The sequence below is a fragment of the Pseudonaja textilis genome, chromosome Z (assembly GCF_049901715.1).
Source record: "Pseudonaja textilis isolate UNSWEBS1 chromosome Z, rPseTex1.2, whole genome shotgun sequence".
Classification (NCBI taxonomy): domain Eukaryota; kingdom Metazoa; phylum Chordata; class Lepidosauria; order Squamata; family Elapidae; genus Pseudonaja; species Pseudonaja textilis.
Window position 1 is genome coordinate 110,518,231 of NC_142008.1, and position 12,197 is coordinate 110,530,427.

At 41.8% G+C, this 12,197-nt stretch overlaps 1 protein-coding gene across 1 annotated transcript; it reads left to right on the forward strand.

The window, feature by feature from the left end:
- The first annotated feature begins 2,199 nt into the window (after positions 1–2,199).
- Positions 2,200–4,933, forward strand: NOP10 (NOP10 ribonucleoprotein). Its single transcript, XM_026722555.2, has 2 exons — positions 2,200–2,384; positions 4,526–4,933. The coding sequence occupies exons 1-2, from the start codon at positions 2,331–2,333 to the stop codon at positions 4,664–4,666; spliced, it is 195 nt and encodes a 64-aa protein (XP_026578340.1). The 5' UTR covers positions 2,200–2,330; the 3' UTR covers positions 4,667–4,933.
- The last annotated feature ends 7,264 nt before the right edge of the window (positions 4,934–12,197 follow it).

Below are 12,197 nucleotides of genomic sequence, written 5' to 3' on the forward strand. Positions count from 1 at the left end.
AGATCCTGGTGTAACAACATTAGTGGAAGTGGATTGGATGCTGGGTCTTCTGGGAAATTTATGAGGCCAGCATCTGGTTTCCAAGAAGATCGTTCATTGTTGACGTGACTCTAAGTGCAAAGGTTGAATAACGGTTCCAGAACTTGGATGTCATGGTGGTTCTAATAAGGGGGAGGAAGTTTAAAGTTCTACCTGCAGATCCGATCTGAAAGTTCATACAGTGCCTCTTTGTTTATTATTATTATGGACCAGAAGGTCCATAATGGACCATAATGGAAAATACTTTTGAGATGCCATGGTTCCTTCAGCCAGAAGGAACCTTCTACTCCATCAACAGTACTTCCTGAGGGCCTTTTCTCTTAGGTCTTTTACCTCTTTATCTGTAAACTGGAATAGGTTACAATAAAGTATTGAGTTCCATGATTGAGATTCATTCCTGATGTTGACCTGTAGACAACAAGCTCTTATCAAGGTAAAGAAGCAAGTTTTAGAGATCACTTTGGGTTCAGTTGACAATCCTTCCTCTAGCTGAGACCTTTAAAAAATAATAATAAAGGAGCCTTATAAAGTTACATACCTTTCCCCAAATATGACCTAAGCCCAGTTTACCAAAACTGAAACAGCAAAAGGGAGTGAGTATAGTTTCTGTTTGTGAGGCGCAGTTTTTAATAAATGATGACATCGGGCAGTGAATTGTAGGCACATATGTTATCCCCTTGAGGGCAACCTAGATCAGGGGTCTTCAAACTTGATAGCTTTAAGATTTGTGGACTTCAACTCTCAGAATTCCTCTTCAAGTCATGTTAGCTCAGGAATTCTGGGAGTTGAAGTCCACAAGTCTTAAACTTGCCAAGTTTGAAGACCCTTGGCCTAGACTGACACAATGTAGACTAGTTGAAACTGTTTAACTGTTATACGGCGTGTATTAACAGAACTTTAAGAATTGTAGTTTGGAGAAAGTGCCAATAAATCTTTATCCAAGAGGGTTTGCTCACAGGTCACACAATGCAACTGGGGAGCTGGTTTTGGGTAACACCTAAGAGAAAATTTAAAATATATTTTAAAGACTATATTCCAGCTTTATTCGACAACCACATTGTATTCAAGGTAGATAGAGATTTGAGCTGGAGAATAATCTACATTTATTTCATTTGACAGCTTGGAAATGTGATACTCTTCTCTATTTGTTCAAACAACTGTGACAAATTAGATGCTGTCGTCCAAATTTTATTTTCCAAAACAGTCAAAAGTTTTGGGAACAGGTAGCTTCTAGGAAAAAAAGCGGTCAGTGTTAAAATACAACTGTTACTTTTTTTCCCTCTTTTTTGTCTGCTAAAATTCATCATTTATTATGGCATTTGTCAAATGTGGCAACTTTTAAGATGGATTTTAACTGCCGGCTGGGCAATTCTGGGAGCTGAAGCTCACACACCTTACAAGTGGCCAGGTTTGAGAATCATTGTGCTAGAGTGGTGGGTTCACACAGCACTTTTAAGCTAGGATCGTTTTGTCAACAAATCTGATTTTCTGGTAGTGGATCATAAAAAAAATATCCATGGGTGGGGCTTAATGCAAAATGCAGAAAATACAACATCGGTTTAGCTAGCTTGTGAGTTAGTGATGTGCAAACACAGACATGATAATTGGGTGTGGGCTTGGTACGCCTTTAAACTCAAGCCACTAGTTTATTGTGCAAACAAGGGTAAGTTAACTCAACCTGATTTGCACAGTTGCAAATCAGGACGTCACGTAGGGCCATTTTGGTTATTTTATTTTGAGGCCCTTATCACTCCATCCTTGTTTATCTACTGTACTAAGCAACATCCATGATCTGCAGATCTCGGGAAAATTATCCCTTTCGATATTTTCTAATGCAAAGTGCTACTTGTTACGCAACTATTCTGCATTTGTTTAATGCTACGACTGTATTTTCTTAGCAAGAGAACCAGTCAAGCGAAAACCTCCGAAAAACACATTCTCAGCGAAGATGTTTTCTGCAGCTCCTGACGCAGAATAATGAGGCTTGGCGCGGAGAAGAACGACTACCGACTATCCCAGAATTCATTGAGGGAAGAGACTACAACTTCCAGGAGAGCACAGCGAGCTAGGCAGTAACGTGAATAGTGGAGCTCGAAGCTTAATAAAACGACACGTCCCAGAATGCTCCGTTTCTTGGGCGGTTCTTCTTTGGCGGATAGGGGTTTAACGGAAGCGGTGATATCCACGTGTGTGTGTGTGTGTGTGCGGGGTAGGGTAAGGTACGCGGTATTTTTTGTTTGTTTCATAATAACCTGTGAAGTTAGCGACGTTGCGGTTGCAGCTTGGCCACAATGTTTCTGCAGTACTACATCAATGAACAAGGAGAGAGAGTCTACACTCTCAAGGTAAGGCTTGATTGCAACAGAAAAGAACAGAGTAGCAGAGTTGGAAGGGATCTTGGAGGTCTTGTAATCCAGCCCCCTACCCAAGCAGGAGACCCTGGCCTATACCATTCAGACAAATGCCTTTCCAATCTCTTCTTTAAAAAGCCTCCAGTGATTGGAGCGGCCACAACGTCTTGGGCGAGGGATTAGACTAGATGGCCTACAAGGTCCCTTCCAACTCTGTTAATGTGTAATCCAGTCTGGAGGCAAGCCATTCCATTGATTGTTTTCACTGTCTCCTTAGTTCTAGGTTGCTTCTCTACTTGATTTGTTTCCATCCGTCCTTTCTTGTCCTGCTTTCTGGTGTTTTGCCAAATAGGATGATCTGCTCTTCTTTGTGGCAGACCCTCAATTATTGGAACAGTGCTATCGTGTCACCTTTACGCCTTTTCATTAAATTAGATCAATCCAGTTCCTGCAACCGTTCTTATGTTTAACAGATTAATAGAGTTGGAAGGGACCTTGTAGGTCATCTAGTCCAAAACCCCATCCCCAAGCAGAGACCCTACACCTACACCATCTTGGCCAGATCTTCCATCTCTTCCAGTGATGAAACTCCCACAAGAAGCTGTTCCATTGGTTGATTAGTTCAGAAAAAATTCCTTTATTTCGAGGTTGAATCTCTCCTTGATCACTTTCCATTATTTCTTCTCTGGCTTTCTGGTGTATTGGAAAATAACTTGACCCCCCTCCTCTCTGTGGGAGCCCCTCAAACATTGGAAGGCTGCTATCATTTCTCCCCTAGTCCTTCTTTTCATTAGACTATAGACATACCCAGTTCCTGCAACCATTCTTCATATGTTTCAGCCTCCATTCCCCTAATCATCTTGGTTGCTGTTCTCTGCACTCTTTCTAGAATCTCTACCTCTTTTCTATAATATGGCGACCAATATGGTTATATAATATAGCAAGCAATATGAATCGCCTTTTGACGATTCATCCAAATGGTTGTCCTATTTTGTTTTGGTTTTTTGCTACCTTGCAGCTAATCTTGATGCACCTGATAAAGCTTGCAAACAGTTCTTTTCATAGTATTTTTCTTAATTATCTTTTGGAAAGTAAAGGGAGATGGAGAATGATCTCCGTATGCAATTGGATTCATTTCCAGAGTGTAATATGGGAATATTTTTTGTTCAATTTAAAACTAGGATAATTATTTTTTTAGGCTCTTCGAGATTTTTAGTGTGGGCAGGAAAAAGGGGGAAATGATGTGGAAAAAAAAAAGTTAGAATTAGTTCGTTATCTAGATTTGGGAATTGACTATTTGTTTACTGTGTCCTTAGAACCTTTCATATTCCTAAAAATGAAAAACTGATAAAAAGATATTCAAATCACAAATATGCAATTCAGGGCTAGAGCTATAACATGTATGTTTGTTTTGTGATATTAGGGCTTTGGTTGCAAAGCATGCACCAATAATAATAATTTATAATTTATTAATAAAGCTGCATACATACTGATAAAGTCTTACCCCATCACATTCCATGTTTAACTGAGATTGAAAAGAAGTAAATGTGAATAATTGATGTGCCAATACCAGGGAATAGTAGAATAGAAGGTAGAGAATTGGAGAAAATCACAAAATATCAAGGTTTGAAATTATAGCATAAATTTGCCATAGTGGTCCCAATGGTTATCAGCATTCTTGGTACCAGACCAATAATTCTTAGCTGACCCTTAGAAAAATATGCACATTGACCAACTTTCAATCTATCAATTGCAAAAAGCCACACTGCTTGGAACCAAACATTACATTCATATATTATGAGGAAGATTTTAACTTCTGTTAGCACTTTCCAGTTTGCTTAGGGGGTCAGTTGATTGGTGGTTGAATATACTTCTCTGAATTAAAGAGTAGCATTTCAACATAATCCTTGTGTAGAGTACTGAGTATCTCAGCATTGATTTTTCATGATCTTTAATACTTTGCACATGTTCTGGATAGGGTTCCAGTGAGCTTTTGATAAGTTATGCTCATGCAGCTATTTCATCCGAGATGTAGGGGCTGGCATGGCTTTAAGATGGAAAATGTTGATTTAAAGCCAATACATGATCTTCTTGAAACTAACACATGGTTCTGTCTTGCCTCCCCGGCTTTGTAGAAAATGGATCCGTCCGGCCAGCCAACATGTTCAGCCCACCCTGCCCGCTTCTCACCTGATGACAAATATTCTCGACACAGGATCACTATCAAGAAACGTTTTGGTGTCCTGATGACCCAGCAGCCTCGGCCTGTGGTTTAAATATGCTTCCATCCTGCTCCCAAGTTACAAAGGTGGCAAGATAAGCTTTGAGAGCAGCTTTGAAGAAGAAGATGAAGAATACCTGATGATCTGCATTCTGCCGTCCACATTGTTGTCTTACTTTGCTGATGTTTTTCAAACTTGACTTAATGCCCTGTGTGTTTTGTGCACGAGGAATTATGACACCCTGCAAGCAAGACAAAATTACTTTATTCATGTTTTTCCTGGCCATGTAATTCTGGAAATAAAGTGTCAACCCATAAAACATTCCTATGCCTGTTTTAGTAGTTGCCATAAAAAAAGGGGGCAGGAAATCTGGAAGAGCACTTGAAAGTGAAATTCCAAACCTTATCTTTAAAAGATTGTAACTAAAATACCAAAGTTTTTGCCCAGTAATATATTTAATTGGAGAACGTGAATGATGACACCCAGCCAGTGAATGTGCTCAATTGAAGAATCTGGTTTATGAGACACCCAGGGGGGAGGGGGGAAACAGGGTCACAGGGGACTGTAAATTACATATGCCAGAGTTGGCTTCATACAGGGAAGTACCAGTAAGTTGCCTCTAATGAATCCTTTGAGGTTTTTTGAAGGTTGGCTCAAGAATCATTTAATTAGGGCGATTGCTGGAATCCTGACAGCAAGCCAACTCTGGCATACATAATTTACAGTCACCTGTGACCCTGTTTCCAGAGGAGCCACAACGCCAAACCAGCAGGCTACTTTGGGTTCTTAAAGACTTTACACTTAGCATGGAGGCAATTCTGGTGGCCTGGCAAAAAGAAAGACGTGGACAGTTATGTGAAGAGTTGTACCATCTGCCACAATGAAAAAACGACCAGGAACACCACCACCACCACTCCGGACTGCTATAAACGGTAGCAGAGCCAACAAGGCCATGGGAGGAGATTGCAATGGACTTCATAGTGGAGTTGCCAAAAAGTGGGGGGAACACAGTGATCTGGACTGGAATAGACTTATTCTCCAAACAAGCACAGCACCTCTATCCATCTGCATGGAGTACCATGAAGAATTATCTCACACAGTGGTCCAGTTCATGGCTAAGTTCTGGAGGGAATTCCTGTGGTCTATTGGGTCATCCCAGGGTCTTAGTTCAGCCTTTCATCCAACACCAATGTGGGGACAGAAAGACTAAATGCCAGAGCAGTATCTGAGGTGCTATGTGAATTATCAGCAATCTAATTGGGCAGACCTGCCACTTTGCAGAGGTTGCATTTCCTGTTCATAGTAGCACAGGACTCACCCACTTCAGAGTAGTGAGTGGTATGGACTTTGTCCCAATGCCTGAGTATCCAAGGGATTTCCCCCTCATCAGTCAGCCTGATCAAGTAGATGTCAACGCTGAAAGCAACTTAGGAGAATGTTAAAAAAGCGCTAGCTAAAGCAGTGCAGACCTTTAAAAAACAGGCAGACAAACACAGCCCTGCAGTGGCCATTCCAGATGGGGAAGCAGGTCTACCTCTCCACAAAATATCTGAGGGTAAAACTCCCAAGCAAGAAATGGGCCAAAGTTTATGGGGCCATTCCCCATAATAAAGATTATCAACCCAGTCATAGTACAGTTGAAGTTGTTCCGATTGCTAGGGAAGATATACCTGGTATTCCATAGTAGCCTCTTAAAACCTGTGGTCGGATCGACTCTCAGGCCCCTACCTCATGAGCCCCCAGACCCCGTGGTCATAGAAGGCCAAACCCATTATGAGGTGCAGTAAATCCTTGATTTGAGGTGGTACAGGAGACAATGCCAATACTTAATCAAGTGGAAGGGCTACCCATTATCAGAGGCATCTTGGGTAGAGTAGGAACATCCAGGCTGATTGCCTTATAGCAAGATTCCGTGCAGAAAATCCAACCAAGCCTCGGGGGGGCTTCGCAACCCTAAATTCTATATCTACACTCAATTTGTTTTGCTTTATATAGGCCACCTTCAAGAAGTGAGAGGAGCCGAGTGTCAACTCATAAAACATTCCTATACCTGTTTTAGTAGTTGCCATAAAAAGTGGGTGAGAGGAAGAGCAGTTGAAAGCTAAAGTACATTCCAACTCTTATCTTTAAAAGAGTGTAACTAAAATACAAGTGTTTTTGCCCACAAATATATTTAATGGAAAACATGATGACACCCAGCCCGTGAATGTGCTCAATTGGAGAATCTGGTTTATGAGACACCCAGGGGGGACGGGGGAAACAGGGTTACAGCTGATTGTAAATTATGTATGCCAGAGTTGGTTTCATATAGGGCAGTGCCAGTATGTCGCCTCTAATGAATCCTTCAAGGTTTTTTGAAGGTTGGCTTGGGAATCATGATTTAATTAGAGCGATTGCTGGAATCCTGACAGATTTTTCCACTGTTCTATTTCTTTAGCATGATGAATGCATGTAGTATTTTGCTGAGAAGGATAGCTTACTTTTTTCCCTGAGTATGGTGGGGCTATCAATATCAGTAATGCTGGAAATAGCAGCTTGTATTTTGAGTGGATGATTTTTTTAGTTCTTAAGTTAACCAGCTAATTTTGGGAGATGTGGCACAACAAGTGGATGTTGAAAATCACCCTCATTGACAATTTCTCATCACATTGTAGGGAAATATTGAGTGGGGTACCATAAGCTTCTGTCCTTCCTTAGGTCGTTTTTTTTCTTTTTTTGTAAATAATTTGGGTGCAGAAAAAGCTTATTAAATATACTGATATTACAAAATTGGATGGGATACCTAATGCTCTGAAAAATAATCCAAAATGTTCTTGTAAATTTTTAAAGAATGGCTTGAAAATAACAGTGAAATTGAATAAACAAATGCAAAGTCATCCCTCTGAGAAAAAGACAACAAATGCATAAATATAGGATGGGGCTTGGCAGTAACATTTAGAAAAAAGGCTTTAGAATAGCAGTTCATTATAAGCAATCTGAGTCAGCAGGGTAGTGATGCAAAGAAGGCAAATATTGTAGGCTTTTTCAAAGGAAGTATCATTTCCAAATCATAAGTAACAATTTCTATTTATTCTGCATTAGTTGGATGCCCACCTTGAATTCAATACTGGGTACTACTTTTTAAAATTCTGAAGAATTGAAGCAAGTTTTATAAAAACTACAAAGATGAACTGGGAGATGATGAACATATAGAGAAAACTAAAGGGTAATAATGATTTTCAACTCTCTGAAAAGTTGCCAACAAAGAAGGCTAAAACACTGGTCCCTTCTCATGCTCAAAGATCAAAGTATAGAATTAAAATAGAGGAGGGCAGATTCCAGCTGAATCCAATAAATCTAAAGTTTGGATGAGAAGATGGCTTCTCTGGAATTGGGATGCCTTGACGATATTCTTGCAAATGAGCAGAAAAGTGCCTACATTATCTTATTTCTCAATCAGGCCTATCTATGCCAATAGCAGCCACATTAATGTAGGTCTTTCTTTTTTTTTTTTAGCAGTTTGAATTTTGCTGGTTGCTTAGTCTCAACAGATTGGGGCATTTCATTCAGTGGGTTACAGATGAGATTTCTTGTGCCATAGTTGAGAACCCAAAAAAGAAACTTTGTCTCATCTGATTCTTATCAAGAGATTGCCAATCTCCTCACCTGTTACCATCAGGGAGACATTATAGGTGTCTTAAAATGGGGACTAATAGACTGAATCAAACAGTACATTTGTGGTTTAGTCCTATGTATAAAGTGGCATTTTAAACTATCTAACTTAATATATGTTTTAAATAGGTTTTAGACTAGGTTTTTAATTATTATTACTTTAATTATTTTAATTTTTAAATACTCTAGTGTGATTGTGATGTGGTGTTTAGGGCACTGTGCTGGAGTAACTTTCAAATTTCACTGTATTTTGACTGCAATGACAATAAAGGTACTCTATTCATTTATTGTGTATCTTGGACATATTATCTGTCCTTCGCAGTTCTTGAAAATCTTAATGCTCTTGGAGAAAGGGTGATAAACCACACAAGACACTTCAGCAGATGGTTATTTTCTACTGCCGGTTGCCTGGCATCGCATGGATGCAGAATACTGAAGGGGGTTGCTTGTTATAAATTCTATCTTATCCTTGTGTTGCTTGGATTTTCACTTCCTGCTTCAAACTGGGGATGGGAAGAGCTGATCTGAGCCAAAGGCTGCTACTTAAAATGTCTCGTGTTCACATCTTGCTGAAACCGCACTAGAAGTAGGGGGAAGCCAAACAATAAACAGAAGGGCTGTCACTGCTAGATTTTGAGCAGAGGAGAGGCTCACGTGAGTTAAGCAAGGCTGAATCAGCGCCCAGTGTGACTTTCATGCATGCTGCTTGGGCTGATGCAGCTTTTTTTGCTGACCAGAAGTCTGTAAAAAAATGGGAAACAATTTCTATAATGCTTGCAAGTATATTTGAGGTGGTATGCCAGAATTGGATGTTACGCAGAACCAAAGTGTGGTTGGATAGCTTTGGGGTGTGAAGCAGGTGGTTTTCTACAGATATGGGATCATATCACTTTATCTTTTCCCCAACACCCTTCGGCTGCTTAGGACTTGCAGGGGGGACAATGTGCAACTGGTTAGCATGCATGATTAATCTTAAGAAGACTGTTTCAAGTCCTTGGCCTCAAACTAGTATCTCAGTATAAGATAGGAAAGGGCAGCATACCAAGCTCCCTTAAGCTTCATGGAGAAAACCATTACTAAACTTGACCTGCCCATTTATAATATGATGGACTATGACTCACGCTGGCCTTTGCTGAGATGATTCAGAAACTCTACATTGAATCCTTTCCAAATGTCTTCACAGAATTGCTTTCCTTTTTTAAAGTCGGTCTAGCAGTCTTGCCACCAAGAGGATCCAATAATTTTGGTCAAGAACTAGAAAAAGTTAACAGACCAATCAGTTGCTTCCCTCCTATAGTGTTGGGAAGCAAATTCACTTCTGATTTATCCATTTAATTTAATGAGTTAAATATGGTTTTCCTTTCTCAGAAGGTTTTCAGAAGGGGAGAGAAAGCAAAACAAGTTAATGGTGGGATTATTTAGGATGGGTAAAAATGACAAGACAGACTTCCATTGTGATGCCAATAATTTTGATGGCTTTAGAAAGGGATTAGAGTAACATTAGGCCCTCCATGACCACTAAGTTTTGGGAGGTATATATTTGGAATATCTCATGTGCCCTGAATAAGCACCAGTGACTCAGAAGCAAGCATGGAAAAGAGCTATTAGTCTCCTTGTATTGCTTGCAGGTTTCCCAGATGCATCAACCCCTATGGGATACATGCCCTAAAAGTCACCTTGGGGCCAAATCCAGCAAAACACTTCTAATGGCCTAAGGGCTCTGATATTACAACATATCTGTTTGAAGGGCATCACTGCCCTGGAGTTAAATGCATTTTAATATTGCATTGCTTCAATGGCTGCGCTGCATTATTCTACAATATCACTGCATGTAATGATTTTTTTCTTTGTACACTGTTATGTGCCTTTAACCTTTGAGCAATGTTTTAGCAACTTTAAGATGGGGGGGGTGAACTTCAACTCCCAGAATCTGGCTGGAGAATTCTAGGAATTGAACCCCCATCTTAAAGTTGCCAGGGTTGAGAAACACTGCCAGAGACTGTGGGCAGCCCCACCCTCCCAGAAGAATGAGGATTTTTTTTTAAAAAAAGGCAGAATATTATATTTCCTTAAATGAGAAATGGAGAAACATGTGTTTAGAGGCAGGAAGCAGCCCCCACGTCTCTCTTAATAGCCCAAAGCAGATGCTAGCACTTAAAAGAGATAAAGAGCTTACTTGAAAGAAGCCAACTATCTACATGGCTCTATTCATAAGCAAAGCAAATACTGCAGGCAGAAATCCATTCAAGACATTTTGAAACTGCTTGCAGCAAAGTTTGACAGCTAACAAAGGCAGATTGATAAGATTAGAAGCAGCCCCTCACCCAAGACCCAATACAAGATGAAAGCCATTAAGACAACAGGAATTGCCCAACACCCTTTCAGAATACAAGCCTCTTCACTGCATGACCCCCAGAGCAGTCCTGGGAGTTCAGATAAACAATAAGGCAGAGGTTGACCAAATTAGCTCAGACAAGCACCTAGGATTTGCATTTCCTCTTTTGCTATTCCTCTTTTGCTATGGATATTTCTTCCAACAAGACTAATCTTGAGTTGAGCTCTGCTCCTAGTGACTTATTGAGAATAAAGCAAGTGCCATTTGCCATTGCTGCATTCTGGGGTTTTCCACCCCAAATCCATTTCCAGTTTAAGTCTCCAGCCCTGAGATTTTGCAAGGAGGAACCAGGTCCAACCAAGCTTATCATCCCAGAAAAGCCAAGGTTGGCTAAGGATGAATTAGATGCCACACAAGTTGTGAATCCTGTCTGTGGCTATTTAGAGAAATTGTGTGTATGGGGGCGGGGAGCTAAGCCCACCAAAAGAGGTTGCTCTCAGGTTAACTCGCAGCCTCAGTCATTAGTTGCTCGTCCAATTTTCCCGAAATCTCCCTAATCCTTCCTCTCGCTATAATTTTTTTCAGCGGCATAATCTTGGCGGTCAGAAGGACCCTCCTCATTCTAGTGAAATTACATCCCCAACAACCCTCGCGCGTTTGTAGTCTCCCCTTCTCTCTCTCTCTCTCTCTCTCCTCCCCGACTTCCCGTTTCCAAAGGCTACCCAATCCTCGCCCCCATCTCCCTCGCCTTCGCGCGCTTCTCTGAAGATTAAAAAAAAAACCCCAGCAACAGTAACCGCTATTTCTTTCTGCGCTTGCGCGGACAAAAAAAACCCAGAGAGGTGGGTGGGGGTGTTGATAGCGGTGGAAACAGGGGAGGATGAGGACACTTAAAGAGAGCCCGCTCTCCCTCCTCCTCCCCCTCCTTTCCCAGCATCTGAGATAGCGGCAGTACCAGCGGGCGGGCGGGAGCTGCCGCTGTGTGCTGCGCGCGCCGGCCGGCCGGTTGGTCGGTCAAGTGAAGCCAAGCCGGCCAAAACAAGACGGCGAAGGTCTGAGAACGCGGGCAAGACCCTAATTTTGGAATGTTGGGGGAAGGAGCCTCTCTGTCTCTCGCGCGCCCGCAGGTAAACAAAGCAACGGCCACTCTGTCCCGTGTGTGTGGGGGGGGAGAGTGCATGGGTGGGCTCCGCATCAAAGGACGTGAGGAGCTCCGAAAGGGAGGGTGGTGGTGGTGGTGGTGGTGGTGGTGGTGTTGGTGGAGGAAAAGAGCGCGAGGATGGCGCAGGCGCAGTGTCGCCTTCCCACCTGTATCTTTTCACGTTCGTTCCCTCACCACCACCCTGAGAGTTTCTTGCGGGCTCTTTCCCGCTGAGGCGGAGGATGGGTGTGAGTGTGTGTTATGTGCGTGACTTTGAGGTGTGAGGAAGCCAGACCCATCAGCTTTGGACGCGGGTAGGGCTTGAAGGCTGCAGACTCTGCTCTCATTGTAATTGATCTGTGAGTCCTCAGTCTTTAGGGTCCTTTGTGGCGCGCGCGTGTGTGTGTGTGTGTGTGTGTGTGTGTGTGTGTGTGTGTGTGTGTGTATGTTGCTCTGGT